We start from the raw sequence: 16289 nt of genomic DNA on the forward strand, positions 1-16289 counted from the left end.
ATAACTGACTAAGGCATAGGATGCAATGGCATCCACAACCCTGCTGCTTCATGTAATAAAGGGTGCCATCAATTCGGCGACGTTAATCACACTAGCTCAACTGAGTATGTCCCAGACATCTGTAAATCTAATTCGGTCCCCATATTCATATACCTCTGGGACTGTGAGAATGTGCGGTGAGCTCTCTAGAAACCACCCTTTGAAAACATCATAGAGGCTGGAAATCTGCAACTCCCCGGTGTTTAAATTATTGCTGGTAGAAACCTTGTCGATAAGGAGTAGACAGACAGCATCTCCCTCATCTTCGGGGACAACATCAGAGAAATAACCCTGGTAAATAAACTGAACACTATTATACCACCGTTTGCCACGCATCTGACAATACACCTTCAAAAGTCAACGCTACGCTTCAGGAATTGAAGGTTCTGAGGCCACTACAATCGAAATAGGACCCAAGGAGCTTTGACGAAAGTGTGTCTAATCAAGTTTGTGTATGATTCTCAAATGCACGAATGGCTTTCGCTGGGGCCCATTAGCCGCACAATGCTCTCAGCTGCAAAGCCTTTTTGAGTAGAGTAAAATTTTCGCGCCAAAATGTTGCACTTTGTTGCGCATGCGCTCACACCAAAAACCATCCTAATCTACGTTTATATTTTTGCAGCTCACCAAATTTCATTGTCCACTAAAGCAATCATACCTCTGGCGGAAAAGTCTGGTGGAACAAATCCTCAGCAACGCTGAGAACCCGGAATGTCTAAATGAGGCTCAAAAGTTTAGGCTGGTACTTTGAACTCAATTGTCCGATTGCTTTAGTCCATCTGAAACACCTTATGGCTTTCGAAAATTCAATTCTATCGTGCGAATAACAAGCGTTACTTTTGCTAATTGACGCTATTTGTGGCGTCAAAAGAGAATGACACTGGGTCTTGTTGGTCACGTCTACCAGGCTGCAGTGAAATCTGTATTGTCGTATGGTTGCGAGGTACCACTTCAGCAGAAAGATGGTATCAGGAGTCTCCGGGTTTGGAAGACCAATGGCTCAGAGGCTTTGCAGGTGTCGAATGGCCCTTACAGATTCCTAGCGAAGCGACTGGGAGACGGGTATCTATTTCAGCCAGCANAGCGACTGGGAGACGGGTATCTATTTCAGCAGGAGGCAATTCCCTCACGAAAAATATCCGGCAGCATCAGCTGTGTTGATTGATTCAGCTATGGTCTATGCATGCCGAAACTTCGTTTTCCTGGACGAAGTTCTTTTTGCAAAATGCGCGATCCAGAACGATGATTCGAGAGTGGATTGAGAAAGAAATTACGAAGCGTTTGGGTGTTGCTGATGCTGCTCAAGTTCTAGACCTTATAAATAATTGAATGAACTACGTGGTCTTACGGCAGTGAAGCATCATCCGCAACATTCTTCTCACCCCACCGGATGAAGGTGATGACATCGATGACGACGGCGGTTGTGATGATGACATCATCGGAAGCTTACAATGAATGGGTAGGATACATCTCTGAATGGGTAATGTGCCGTAATAGGCGTTTTTGTGCTTCAGTCACCAGCACCCGCGCTAGTTCACGAAATATTTTTCTCCAATTTCTTTGCACTCCGCTACTCAGCCTATCCACGTAGACTGGTTGTTCGTTTCTGCCAATTCATTCAACGATGGAGCCAGTTCTTTCGAAAATCCTTATACTCAAGCGAATATTTCCGACATACTATTGAACCAAGCACAGTTAACGAGTTTGCACGTTATTTCTTTATGTCTAGTGCTCCCGGTGAGTCATTTTGGCCAGCGGGGCTTTCTTTGGACTTGCACCCATCTGTGTAACAAACAGACAAAAATCCCCATGGTTTGCAGTTTGTGTTCCTTTCGTATACGCATTTTTACGCATAGTGCCGTATTTTGTTGATTCTTCTTAATTCTTGGCTTGTGATTTCGGTCACCACTCTATTGGACTTTCCGGAATATGTCCTGTATTCTACACGGGACTGGCATTTGGAATGAATTAGGTGTATCAACCCAGATAACCACTGACAATTCATCTGTATCGAAGCCCCAAGCTTGCCATCAAACTGCATGTTAAATTATAAATCTACGTTGAAGTCATCCGTTTTTTTTTGTGTTTGGCTGCTGATGTCCGCAAATAAAATCTTTTAATTGGTAGAACTACTGTATGGCTGACAATCTTTGTACGTTCGTGCGTTGCGCATAGAATAATGTCTGACGACAAGCAAGCATGAAGGGAAGAGCTAACCACACTGTGGCTGGCAAGGAAAGTGATGAGTGAACATGAACATATATCACTAATATGTTCAGTCCAACATGAGGTTCGTGGGATCTAGCCGACTGGGGAAGGAGCAGATCTCAGTACATTTGCCATAGCTTTCTTTTTGCCATCCTCTAGCATCAAATTTCAATTGAGTCTATACCTAGAAATCAGAACAGATCGTGTGTCCTACGTTTCTTAGTGTACTTGAGCAAACTCACTTTATTCACCAGTTCCCTTGTCGGGGACCATTGGTTCAACATTGCGTGTGATTCATTATGGTTTTCAATACATGAAGATGAAACAATGCCTGCAAACTACTAAACTGTGAATTGGGAAGACATAGAGAAGCTTTTCTGAGAAGATAACTCACATTATCTCCTGCAAATTTCGCCCAATAACAACGTGGATGTTGGAAAGAATTTTTTTTATCAAAGGTTCTATTTTTTGGCAGAGTCATTTAAACGTTTAGAACGGAGAAACCACTTAAATCTTGTGAACTCCGCTGTATATTTTACACATAAATGACAGTTCTTGGGTGAATTGTGTTTTTTTTAACAAACAAACAACATACATACATATCAGGAATGGCATCATTTCGGTATGGAAGGTGCGCAAATTCTGGCACGTGAAGGTTCCGACCACGTGAGACAAAGCCTGAGATTTCTTAGTCAGCCGATATGTCGAAGTGGGGTCAACCTATGCACATTGGCGATCAAAAGATCACAAACAGAATGTGATGACTCAAGCATTATCCAGCATCAGAAAAACGCGTCAAACGGCGGTTAACCAAGGGGCTGGTTCCAGAAAAAGCCAGAGGTTAGGCATCAGAAAGGTCAATCCCAAAGGCCACCCTGATGCTGGCCAATCGTTGGGCGATCTGAAAAAACATCGGTAAGATCAGTTTCCGGATAACCAGACATGGTCCAACTTCATCCTTTCCAGAAACCTATACACATGATCACGTACTTCGTTTCTCATAACCACCAACGAAAGGTTACCATTCCCTTTGCAAAGCAGACCATCCTGTCACCTCACCACCTTTGCTCATCTTCTTTGGTGTTTTGGAATCCCATCTGTTTTTGACTGGGGTTTTGAAATTTTAGTGCGAAATTCCTCCGACAAACAGTGAACTTTGGATAATTCTCATTTGCTATTTGAGAGGGATGCACGTGTCATGTCAAAAAACTGAAGGCTTTACTCAGCATGTTTGAGTGCAATTTCAGATTCTATTCCTAAAATGATGTTTGATTAGTTTATTTTATTGTAAGGAAGACAGCCTTATACATAGACTTCTTGTTTCGGGGGGACCTTGCCAGGAGCAAAATAATCAAAATCACAAAGAGCAGAGAGTGCTCACCGACTGGTGTCGAAAATGATGCATTCGGTATTCTGTACACTATTCCGGCTATACAATTCCATACCCTGCTATGTACGTTGAGCTGAAACTGGTAAAAATGTATGTGCATATTCTGTTATTCGACAAATTTTCTGCGTTTTTATCAATGCTCTTCTCATGTTATTAAAATGACAAGATAAACAGCTTAGATCCGAGTCAGTATCCGCCTGGTTTCATTACAAAGACACATTAAAATGTTCTTGTTCAGTAACATTAACTGAGCTGTTTAACACTCCCGTAAAATCTCCTCTTTCTTGGGACTGAATACTAATAATCTGTTGAGTTAAAATTTCAAAAATTACATTGCTAGGGACGAACTTACCCGAGTTAATACAGCAGCTAAGACTTTTTTAATGCCATCTGATTCTGCAAAGGACTTAATCCCCAGCTTAACTATGAAGGGGAGTACGTGTTCAGAACTTTTGAAAACAACATGAACAGCCTTGTTAAACTGCTGCTGTTTGATTGTGCAAAATCAAAAACGTGCCGCGGTTATGAGGACAAAAAAACCGAAATTAATTTGCAATTAAAGCCTGACGATTTTCGGAATGTCTCATCCCTAGCTTTTATGATGATTTTACATTAGAAGTAAAATGAGTCACGGGGTATTCCGTGACCGCAAATGGATGAATGATTACCGGCAAGGGTGACGCATGTGCATTCAATCCCGAAAATTTGTCAACAACCACTGTAACAGCCTAGAGAATTTTAAGCTTTTGCTCTGTAGTATCACAGTATTCACAAAATGAAAATGTAATACAAGGGATGAAGCCACTAGCTGTTACTTCTAGATGTGTCGAAAGGACACAAAGCTGTCTCGGTAAAAATTGGCCATAGGATACTTTTACTGTAGGACGCGGTGCTGAATATTGTAAATTAACAAATATCGGTCAGAAGTTTATTTATTTTTCTAAGAAAACAGGATGATGATGAACCAACCTTATACACTAGATCTGTTTGTTTCAGGAACATGATGCAAATTGAATCACCCATTTTTTTAAAAATATAGTTTACACATTAATGAATCAAATAAAAAATGTTGCCACCCTAATTTCTCACAGGTCTGATTTAATGCAGCGGACCAATAAATACACAAAATTTTTTTCAGCTGATGATGCATATGACTACACTCCAGTAAAGAGTTGAAATGAGTAAGCATTTTGTATCGAAACGTATAGTTTATTCTTTATTTACAAACACATATCTATTGGGATGCATAATGTGTTTCTATCTCAAACAAAGGTAGCAATAAGTTTGAGTTTCTGCGAGACGACTACACAACGTGTACTTTGTCCAAAATGGTGCCCTACATAGCTTGTCCCAGTAGGACAAGCTTCCTGAATACTTTTGCACCTCAAACGTTTGCCCACAAACTATACAAAGAAGTAACGTAAGCAGTACGCTCTCAGTAACTCCAAATCGCTCCAATTTCCTGTTGAATCAAATTTGCGCCGTCCATTGCTTATCGCAAATGGAAGCTAGAGCTGTGTCGGCACTTTCGGAATCATTTTGAAACGAATAACGCATGAATGACGTCCGACTTAATCAGTATAAGCACAGCAATGTACCAGTGTCGCAGAAGGGCACTTGCTAACTGTACTTGAGAGGAACTATAGAAACAATTTTCACTACCGTGTACACATGCAGGGTAAGCGGAATCTCAAATCCGTGCGTCTGGAGACGAGCCACCATAATCGCTAAACGGATGTGTGCTTTATCAACTTGACAACTGAGGTCACTGGCCTCGTCACACTTTCGGAGTTAGACCTCACTTGAAATGATCTATACAAGGCACTGAGTTAGCTATCTGGTATACCAAGGTTCCTACGCACAACGTTTCATATGTAACGGGCAAAGGCAGAGGAGTGAAAAAGAGTAATTCTGCTCCCAGATGAGGAACAAATGATTGAGTTTAGTTACATAATTTAATGCTACGGTTGTACGTTTTTTATGTATGAGGATACCGATCACTCAGTTCCTTAATTTTTGGGCCATTATTAAACTACTTGTTTAGCAACTTGTGAATATCACCCTCCCAATTAACTGCGCGGAGACAGATGTTCAGTTTATTTATACTAATACAAAACTGTAAAATATAGCATGAGGTGGCAATCAGCCTCGAGTTGTCGAAGTCACGATACCTTTTCAGATTGTGATATGCATCATGTCAAGCTACATTCCATGGGAAGAAAACAAGCCAAGTCAAACGTTGCGGCTTCGGAAAGATAACTACAAAACTCGTTTACCAGCACTCACCTAGGCAGGCTTGCCCCTCTTGCTTTGTATAGTACATGTTCCTCTGGTGAAACATTTTAGCGATTAAGTAAGCCGAATATTTGAGGCATCTGATGACACCCTCAGTTTTTTCGAAAAACCCCGACGAAGTTCTGCCAATCGTCGACATTAAAAAATGTAACGAAATTTGAAATTTTTTTAAATTAGCCCGTACACTTTGCTGGCCTGAAAATAACGTATGATATGTGTAATACAGCCTCGTACCTGGGCCAACCTATCAAAACAAACCACCTGTTGCCATTTGATTGTTAGATGGGAAGAAAATCTTTAGCACATTGCTTTCATTGAATCTTCGGTTTTCCAGTGGTCCAAGTGAGTCTTTTCTTGAAATGACAAAAAGCATCCAAACTTTCAGTAGCACCTTATGGAAGTGTTATACGGTGTGAATTGGGATAGAGAAGAAAGAAATAGGTGATGCATACAAGGTCTTGACACACTGATTGGATCTGACTCAGAATAATTAGTTTAGACGAAGAAAAGATTTTGGTGAAAATATCAGCACTTAACAATCATTCTGATAGTCCAAATGAATGAAGGGAATATACCGCTTGTAAATATATTAATTTTTATCAATCTGGCTTTGTTTTTGGGTCCAGCGGGAGGCAGTCGACCCTCACTCACCCCAAGGAAGCACTCAGCTCTATTTGGTAGACAGTCAGTATCCACCACTTTCAGCCTCAGGGATGCTTTGCTGTCAGGAGTCCATGCACATACCTCATAGTTAACATGGCAAGTCCCACCATTATTATGGTGATAAACATAACAAAATTGTGCTTTATTAAATATAAAAACAGCTCAGTGACCTTATTTTACGGGTTCACCACACCTCCCCGGTAGATTGATGTATCTACCATTCATAAAGTTTTCTATCAAGTCACCTTCACTATTATTGTAATCGCCACAATACTCTGAACATTCCTTCGAAAAATTAGTCAGCTGCGCAAATAGTAATGTTTAAACTAGTTGCAGGCGCTGATACGCCAAATCTTGCAGTTAACATGAATTCATTGGGTCTAACGATAGCTGGAGTATTTGAGCCAACTCCTGGGATGAAAGCTAACCACCGCGCTTTCACATATGATTGTGAGCTAAAATAACGGTAACGGATTAATAGGTGGCGCGCTTTAAAAGTGCGATGGGATATATGAGATCGAAACAAACGAACGTGGATGCTTCGTAATACAACAACCGATGATTTACAAAATCTGAGATGTCTTTATTCACTTGAAGCATTTTTGGAACACATGCTAGCATAGTCAACATATAATGCTAACTTCATTAAAGTATACTAATGTTTCAGAGTGAATGTCATTTGCCCTATTGGTTTCTGCAGTAGTCTAACTGGTTGGTTTACCTTTCAAAACCAAACCAAAATAATACCTAGATTTCAGACCTCACCGGTGCCAAATAATTTTTGCTTGAGGAAGGCAATCAGATGTATGCAATAAGTTGTCGGCTCTTCCGGAACGCACATCAGAAGTGTCTCGGGTAAAGTACAGTGGAGAAAATGAAACAACATCCGTTTGTTCATAAGAGTTTTAATCATTTTCACACTTCATCAAAAGATAGTTAGCAATTTTGAAATCCATCTAGGGTTCTGTGTATTTCAGAAATGCTACCTGCTGTTGGTGGTGCATTTTCCGTGTAAATACTAATTGTTTCCCAAATTTTGATTAAGCATACACGGGTTGTTTGGTTTTAAATTTTGTGCATTTCTTTAAACATTTGAACGTATTACAAAGCACAACTTTAATCCGTGCGTGTTAAGCTGACAGATGATAAAGCATAACTCTCAAATTTGATCTTTTATGCGAGTAGATGTTTTGCACACTGGAATAGCTACACTAAATGTGAAGTTTACTTCCTGCGAGAGCTTTTGTTTGAGATGTTCAAAACCATCACCAGTGGCCTTGAAGCTTTCGCGTTTAGATTGATTCTCCAATCCATGTTGAAAAGCATGGAGCTTACGGCACCAATGCAGACTGACTTATTGTTATGCTTGGACGGCAGCCTGTATGCGGTTGCTGATGCTGCAGACAAAAATAGAAGTGAAAGTAGGCGAAAATTTGCATGGGTGTCCAAGCGTTAAAAAGCTAGAATTCTAAATACTCAACTAAGCATTCGCTTTCATGAGTCCTTAAGTAAAATTTGCCACAACCTCATTCAGATCAGAGACATGTTGATAAACAGAGAAGGCCCCGGAAATCATCATCATGACTTCTGGCGTTTTGCCTCTTGATTTTGTCATATTTTTGACAGTCAAAATTTTTTAATCGTTAGTTTATAGTAAGAAGAGTCCTTCATCAGTTCACACAGAATATTTGAGAGCTGCTGATAGGACTGTGTAGTCCACCCATCGGTGCACAATCCTACGTTTTTCAACACAAAATTGAATTTTCACACATTTGTTTACATTCTTCCGTTTCAGGTCAATGAGACGCTGGTAAAATTCGGAGCGTCTAAAGTAAACGAAATACATTTGGATACTAAAGACAAAACTGTCGTTCTTCCACACTAAGAAAGTGGTACGTCAAAAAGGAGAGAGAAAACAGAACACTAAGTTTCAGATAGACATGGAAAAGCGCACCTCTCTTCAAAGAACCGGGAAAAACATTGATTTTGATGGTATCGTACACTGTAGTACTCTTCGTGCTCGTCTGGATAAGAAATTTCGATCAAAACCACGTTGGTGACTTGATTTGGATATCATAATTTCTGTAATCCCAGATTGAGTCGAGCTCTCGCCTTCATGAATGTGGAGGATGTTATTTTCATCAAACACCCCTGCTTTCGGTGGTCTGGGCTGGCTAGGGGAGGGTGATCACCAAGTAGCTGTTGGACTGTATGTTTAAAGTAATTCACAACTATAGAGTATCATGACCTCAAGCGTGAGGCGCACAAACAATTTGCCGTGCCAAATCGTTTTGCCAACACTCGAGTGAACAAACGCTTGAGCTAACCGTGAGTCCTTTACTCTGAAGATATTGGATCGGAAAATGGGCTGGGGAACAATGGTGCCGTTAGATGCCAATAACCAATTACAACCATATATGAAATTTTTGTGTGTGGCAGATTCTGGAAATAACGATAGACCTAAATACGGAACATTATGTTGTGACAACCGAGGTGTGGGTACACAGGAGCTACCAGTACAAAGTTGTCCCTCTTAAAACACAATGCAACCTCTGTTCTAGCTAAAAATCAGTGTCTCCTTAGAATCAATGTTGAGGTGGGGTTTTCGTGAATGGTTTGTGGAAATATCAAGACGTTATCACCCGTTGTTAAAACCACTGCCGTACGACTAACTACTTCAGCACCCGATTCACAAATGGTCATAGGAGACGAAGCAGGTTGAAGAGCGAACAAACATGAGTCAGTTATACAAACAACTGCAATACGGAATGGACTTTTTTCGTCAAAAATCTCGAAAATGAAACACGACAAGGAATTGTTCAGGAAATTGCGAATAATGTCTGCTTTATCTCATTATGCATGCATCACGCGACTTAGTCAGTATATTAGTTGTTATACCTGCTGATTCGCCAGTCTGTGGTATCTGACTGCTAACCTCGCTCCAGTGCCCGGTACCGGCAAATACTCACCAAAAGGAACACAACAGCTTTATTCCGGTCAAGCGATCGCGGGAGCTTGAGTGCAAAAATACAACGCCTTTAAACTATTTATTTGGAGGGGCACCATCTGAACTTGGTCCAACGATGACTTGCTCTGTCTGGCTTTGTTACAATGCTGTGGCGCGCTGCATATTGAGGAGGCGTTGTCTGGCTGGTCAGCATCTAGTGGAGGTGAGGGTCTCAGGAGGTTTTGGACATTCAGTTGTTACTTTCAGGCATCTAACCTTCCTGGTGTTAGTAGTGATACATTATCTGTCTGCACCTAGATGAGCATCCTACTCTCGCTGATCAAGCTAAGTTAAATTAGCCGTAAACTCTCATAGCACGAAGTTGACTGCCAAGCACTGAAAATTGACTTGTTTAGTATTGGGTTCTTACGATACGTAGCTAACAAATATGTATGAATTCCTTCTGAACATTATTAAATATTTCAACTGTGTTCAGATGTGTCCAGGTAACCATTGCTGTGGGGGAGAACGAAGTGTTTTGCAGGTAGTTTAACCTTCAATAGACGGGTAATGTATCAAGGAATTCGCACTATTCACAATACCCCTTCAACTCTGACAAGTAGGGAGTTTTCCGGTTTAAGGCAGCCCATTTTGATAGCTGTACAAGCCCATAAGTAGCTGATCGGGTGAGAGTAGCCGTGTAAATGAAGAAGGGTGGTGGTGGTGCTCCGTTTTTGGAGACTTATTCATGCTGTTCATCAACCATTCCAATCACATTTTCATAGCGATCAGGAGTTAATTAGAAGAAAAGAGAGGTAAACATTCTTATGGGTTGTCAGTATTTACATCGTTAATAATTGATAACAAGATGTAAACAAACGCAGAATTCCTCTGAGGCTTTCAAGCTATTGTGATCGAAATCTTAGGCGATTTTCATTGCTACTTCAAAACTTCTCCGCAGTGTATGAGTTGGTGTTGCGTAATCAAAGCTTTACATATCAAAGTGAACAGATGGTTCCAAAACCCCGGAGTATAATGCTGACTATTGAAAATGAATTGGTAACGTCAAATCTATATTTTGAATTAGAAGTAAACTAAATCAAACGTAAATTGCGATGGCTATCCACATGGAGTTGGTCACAAAATGTTTGGCCCTAATGACTTGAGAAGAAAAATTATGAGGGCAATGAAGACGGCTGAAAGAAGGCAAGGATGTTAGGAGGTTCTAATTTTGTGAATTAGATCACCCTAACCATAGCTTATGGGAACCAAGAAATTGTCTCAATTTAAAAGGATATGCAGGAACTTTTAAGTATGCTGAAAAGTACCACTAGTATTCACACTTTTGGCTGTTCATATTGAAAACTCATCAGGAATGGGTCCGTACACAAGGCTCATCAGCTAACTGTAGTGAAATATGATGGGCCACACGTGAGGTAAAACAAAATAACGAATGGGCTCAATGATAGATAATTCATACCTCTCATCGGCTAGCAAAAAAGTCCTCAGGAAGGAAGGGCAATGTTTTGGAGGGATAGACGTATCAGTAAATTTTAGCCTTCAGGACTGTTGTGAGATGACGAAAGATACTGAGGGAAAAGCCGTTTGCTGCGAAGACGCTTATGAGCAAACACGAACTGAGCCGTTACAAGCCATTAGACACGAAAATACATATCACATCTGCGCAGGGTTTTGAAAGGTGAAAAACTATCAGGCGTCCTCTTGAACTCACCCAAAAATTGACTGACTGGTAAACGATAGCAAGCAAACACTATGTAGTAACGGTATTTTCCTCAGCTTAGTTCTCGGTCTGAGCCTCCCAAGCTAGCGTTCAAGTCAAAACAACCAACAAAGGTGCACAAGGTCTATTAACTCCCAAAACGAAATCAAGAACAGTTGTACAGCGCTTCTTATATATAGCGTATGCGGTTATAACTTTCTGGAATTTCTGACGCGTTCTGGATGCGCCATTGGCGACCGGCATTTGACCAATGCTGGGTCATGATTGGCTGTTGGGTCCAGATTGTTGAACAATCAGATCTCGCCTTGATGCCGGACCGGCAAGCGTCCCGAATTCTGGGCCGACCTCGAGCGGGCCAGGCTTCTCTGCCGTAGCGGCGCCTAAAGACATGCGGTATAGTGGAATCCGCGTGGATTCCTGCCTTACACGCTACAAAGAGGTTTCCGTAATAACCTTAACCTTACGTCAGATATGCGGGCGGAGTCCGGACACCAGAGGATAGACTACTTGCAAGCTTGATCAATAGAGTACACCACTGCACAGGTAACTCAGGTATTACTCTACTTCCCTCAGTAGTGGTGCTCCGTTAAAAAGGTCAGTTATCTATTTTGCGTCCATTCTTTTTATGGAATAGCTGCTTCGAATGCTTAAAAGTGAACAAAATCATATAGTTTTCTTGCTTGATTTCATTTCCTTCAGAAATTAGTCCTCCTGAGAATGAACTTCCTGTTAAAATGTGACTACTGAGCACCAAACTTCTCACTGTTATTTTTGCTCTCAAACGAACCTGAGTCATTATAGCTACTCTTGTTTCCTTGATAGCCTTTCCAGACTACAAAACACTTTAGCTGGGTACGTGTGACCCCCTTCCATGCTTGTGTGGTAGACTGTGTGTCTGTCGAGTGAAGTGAGAGGAAACCAACTTCGACTTAAATGAAATTACCCTTATTTTGGTACCGTACAAGTTATTTATCTAGCTGATTAAGTGGGTTTTCGGTAAACGGACTTATCAAAAAACTTAGCTTTCGGTATACATTCAAGATCAGATTTCCCATCTAAGTGGCTTCAGGCACGCCACCATATGGATTCAAAGAGAGCGATGTAAAGTGGATAGGGAATATCTTGAAAACTTACTCATTCCCGTGGGAGAATCAACTAACTCCAGCTGAATCCCTCTTTTATGATGTTCTTACTCCAGCTGATCCCTCTTTTATGATGTTCTTCTCCAACTAAATGTGCTGTAGAGTGTTACTTTGTGTTGCTTTGTATTACATCAAATGCCATACAAATTCGAACGCGGGACAACCCAGTGCAGCAAATGTTTTTGAGGAATAGCACAAATCGTAGATTCAGTTGAATCTTCTGTGAAAATAAGCTTGGTAAGTAAATTAATATATTTGTCAAATTTTGTGCAATGTGGGATCTAGTGGAACATGAGGTTGATGGAAAAGTAGAGAATGAACAGCTTGCTAGCTCAATTTGGAAGATATCCTGTCGCGAAACATTCGTCGACAACTTGTTCCGCACGTGCGACTTTATCTGACTCGTGGCTTTGAATTTGTTGCTATCAATGTCATATGCACAGCCATAGTGTCCTGACCACCTTCATTCTATTTTGCATTTATTTGGACCAGTGGTGCACATTTCCGTTCAACAATGAATGTAAATTCGACACATAAACCAGAAGTCGCCAGAAGTTCTTACATTCCTACGATGAATGTTTATTGATGGTTGGGAAAACCCAACAAAAAATTATACGATCGACCCTTCTGTTCATATCACTGCTGAACTACGAAGCACCCGTAACTTGGTGTCTAAACTGATGTCTTGTTCAACTTAGTCTAGCTATCGAATGAGTGGTTTGAAGCTCCAGAAAAATCACCTAAATGTGCAAATGCAGAGGAAAGTCAAATTTCAAGTATTTATTTATATATTTCTACGTGTCACTGTAGCAACAGCAATGCTTACTATTCTAATGAGACTGAGTGAAAGTCACTCTCCCCGCCACAGATTACAACAAGGAATTACGACATTAATTATGAAATATCCAAGATAATTACCATCTCTCTAAATATGTGTCAGTCTGTGATCCCACTGAAACTTATCGTGGGAGTTCTGGTAATGGGTTTGCTGTGCCTGAAATCTTATGAAGAAAAGTTGTTGTAAAAATGCCAGGAGCACAACGAAATTTTCGTCATGTATTGAAAAGGTGTGATAAGCTTGGGAAGCCCAAGTTGGTCTCCATATTTCTTCGTTTTGTCAGTAGATAGGTGTTTTTCTAGCCTCGCTGATTGTCGGTAAGAGCTACTTTCGTGGCTGCAAGGAAGTGGCTGCTAAGGAAGATTATATAATCGATTAGGGCTTAAAAATTCAAATTTTAAAATGGCAACCATACGTATATATAGCTTCACGTTTACATATAATCTCATATAGTTAAACCTGCACATTTCAGTCCAATAACGTTAATGTCAGCCAACAAGACGCTGTTTACAATTACGTTAGAGTACGTTAGAGTACCATCAGGAATGTTAGATTCCTGAAAGCAACTACTGAATGCCCGAAATCTAATGAGAAATTCAGCTCCGCTAGATGCTGACCAGGCGAACAACGCCTCCTGCAATATGCGTGTCACAGGCCGTTTGCGTCAGCATTGGATCAAGTTAAGGCAGTGTCCCTCCAATGGATAGATTGAGGTCGTTGTAATTTCGCATTCACACGCACTCACGGTTTCGCACTCGCTTGTTCGGAATATAGCTGTCGTGTTCCATTCTGTGAGCTTCTTTTCTGCACTAGGCACTGGAGAGTGTAAGCGGTCAGGTACAACAGATTGGTCAATTAGCAGATATAACAAGTACTTCGACAATGTTTAAAACTCTTCAGTAGAACAATCAGCCCGAATGGAGATACTAGAATCAGAACGTGTGTACGTTGTCGTATTTCCAAAAAATTTGCGCTTTTATGGAGTAAGCCGTCACCACCAAAATAACTGCTGACAGCGCCCGCTCGATCACAATTCCACCTTGAGAATTTTCGGCTCATTGTTTCAAAACGTACAATTGGAGCATGCAGGGAAGCACTTGTCAGAACTATCTCGGTCTTGTTCTATTTGAAATACTTTAGTTTTCACTTTTCTTCAGTATGAGAGTCTTCAAAATTTATCCCCACTACTCATCAATAACTCGCCGAAGTTTGATTGGCAAAATCCTTCCGTAATTAGAATAACCAGCTAGTCTCCAAAGTTACAAAACACGAGTTACACAATCTCAACCCAGCCTAAATTACTCTTACATTGCATTTACTTGGGACTTGCAGACGCTCAGATACTGTTGTGATCGGAATCAATCTCAATCTATCGTAAGATTACGAAGAGCAACAAATAAGTATAACGTTCTTCACATATTTTGCAAATATTAGAAAATAAAAAGTCAAAGTAAGTGTTTCAACTTCAGCCAGCGGCTAGAGGCACAATGCATTTTTCTGCAAAACACCTGCAGCCGAAATAAAATCTTTATCGTCAAAATGTTGCACTTCTTTGCATATATGCGTAGACCAAAAACCCCCTCATCTGCCGTCATTTCTTTGCGATTTGTTTTAATCGATGACATTTGAAAATTATTGGCGCACATTCGGCTTTAACCTTTGTCTGCTATGGCTTCGGAAGTGGCTTTCGTTGAGAAATTTGTGGGTGTATCGTTTTCATACTTCACGGCATCTGAGAAAACCTTAAATGAATACACGAAGGATAACTTTGTGATATTTGTGCGTTCATCCAGTAATCGAAGCACCAACACTATTTTGCGTTACGAATGGGTGTACTACAAATGCAGAAGGCGGACTCCTAGGCAAACGGAAAGCCGTGGAATCCAAAGAAGCTAGTAAGCCGAGCGTAATTTCTAATAAAAAAAGTCGGAGGAATTTTGGCCGGCGGTGTTGCAAATTCATATATATTCAAAATTACCTCCAATCTTGAATGACTGCCTTCCCGGTTAACAATTCAAATGGACCGCCCTTTTTTTGAATGGTGGAATTGAACCCTATTTCAGTTTTACAAGATATCTATATTCTCCGTTTTTCTTACCACGCAAATCGTTTTTACCGCTCTGGTTATACTATTTTTGTACCAAAACCTTGGGCAGCTATAAATTCTTTTAATCCACGAGTTTGAGACGCGGTTTCGGTCACGCGTTGATTGCTGATCCATATCAGCTTTGCTTGCCTTTTGGAGTACCTCACCGCTTGTCGAAAACCGTTGAGGTTTGTAATTTTGTATTCCGTGTAACTAATTTCACCTTTATAGTACAGCAGATTTGCGTAGCCATTCGTTCGGAGTTTTGCCGGTTTGGTTGCTAACCTTGGTGCTCGTTGCTCAAGAATTCGAGACGGTCTTTACAGTACTCAACGTTGACAAGCGTGGTTCTCTGAATGCCAGTCACCAGGTCAATGTCGGTCAATTCAAAACGAGAAGAATTTGGGAAGAAATCCAGGCAAGTCGGACACGGTTCGCTTTCAGCGATGAGCTCTAGGGCTAGTATGGCTTCTAAGATTAGTTTGGGGAATTCGGGGTCCAAAGTTTCTTTCCTTGTTGTTAGCACAGTTTAAAAAGAGACAACTGAAAGAGGAACTCGAGCTTGAGTCAGAGGCAATAAAAACTAACCATAAAAAACAACTCCTGAAGGCTAAAGCCGATGTGGAGTTGGCTGAGCTCGAAGCTTCGTTGGCTGGAAGCGAAGACGGCTTAGAGCGGCGCAACCGGTCAGGTTTTTTAGAGTCCTCAAAAAGTCGCATCAAAAGCTATGTCGAAGATTGCAGAAAGATGGTAACGCCATTGAACTCTGAAAATCGACATAGTCTTGGAGTAGGAGAACGACAGCATAATGGATTAGTGAGTTCCGTCATCTGCAATCCATTATAGAGGGCCTGGAGTTACCCGAAATCGGCCTCATGCAGTTTGATGTTCAACCCAGGAGCTATTGGAGGTTTATGCGTCAATTCGAGGTTTACGTCGA

At 40.9% G+C, this 16289-nt stretch overlaps 1 protein-coding gene across 1 annotated transcript in view; it reads right to left on the reverse strand.

Annotated features, from left to right (window-relative positions):
- T265_09947 (hypothetical protein) overlaps nucleotides 1–16289 on the reverse strand; it is a gene marked incomplete at both ends in the record, with an annotated part of 88181 nt that overhangs the window by 53261 nt on the left and 18631 nt on the right. Inside the window, one exon of the mRNA XM_009176177.1 lies at nucleotides 154–330. Coding sequence (XP_009174441.1) covers nucleotides 154–330 — 177 coding nt within the window. The remainder of the gene's footprint in view (nucleotides 1–153; nucleotides 331–16289) is intronic.

Source organism: Opisthorchis viverrini, assembly GCF_000715545.1.
Source record: "Opisthorchis viverrini unplaced genomic scaffold opera_v5_331, whole genome shotgun sequence".
In the NCBI taxonomy this organism is placed as follows: Eukaryota; Metazoa; Platyhelminthes; class Trematoda; order Opisthorchiida; family Opisthorchiidae; genus Opisthorchis; species Opisthorchis viverrini.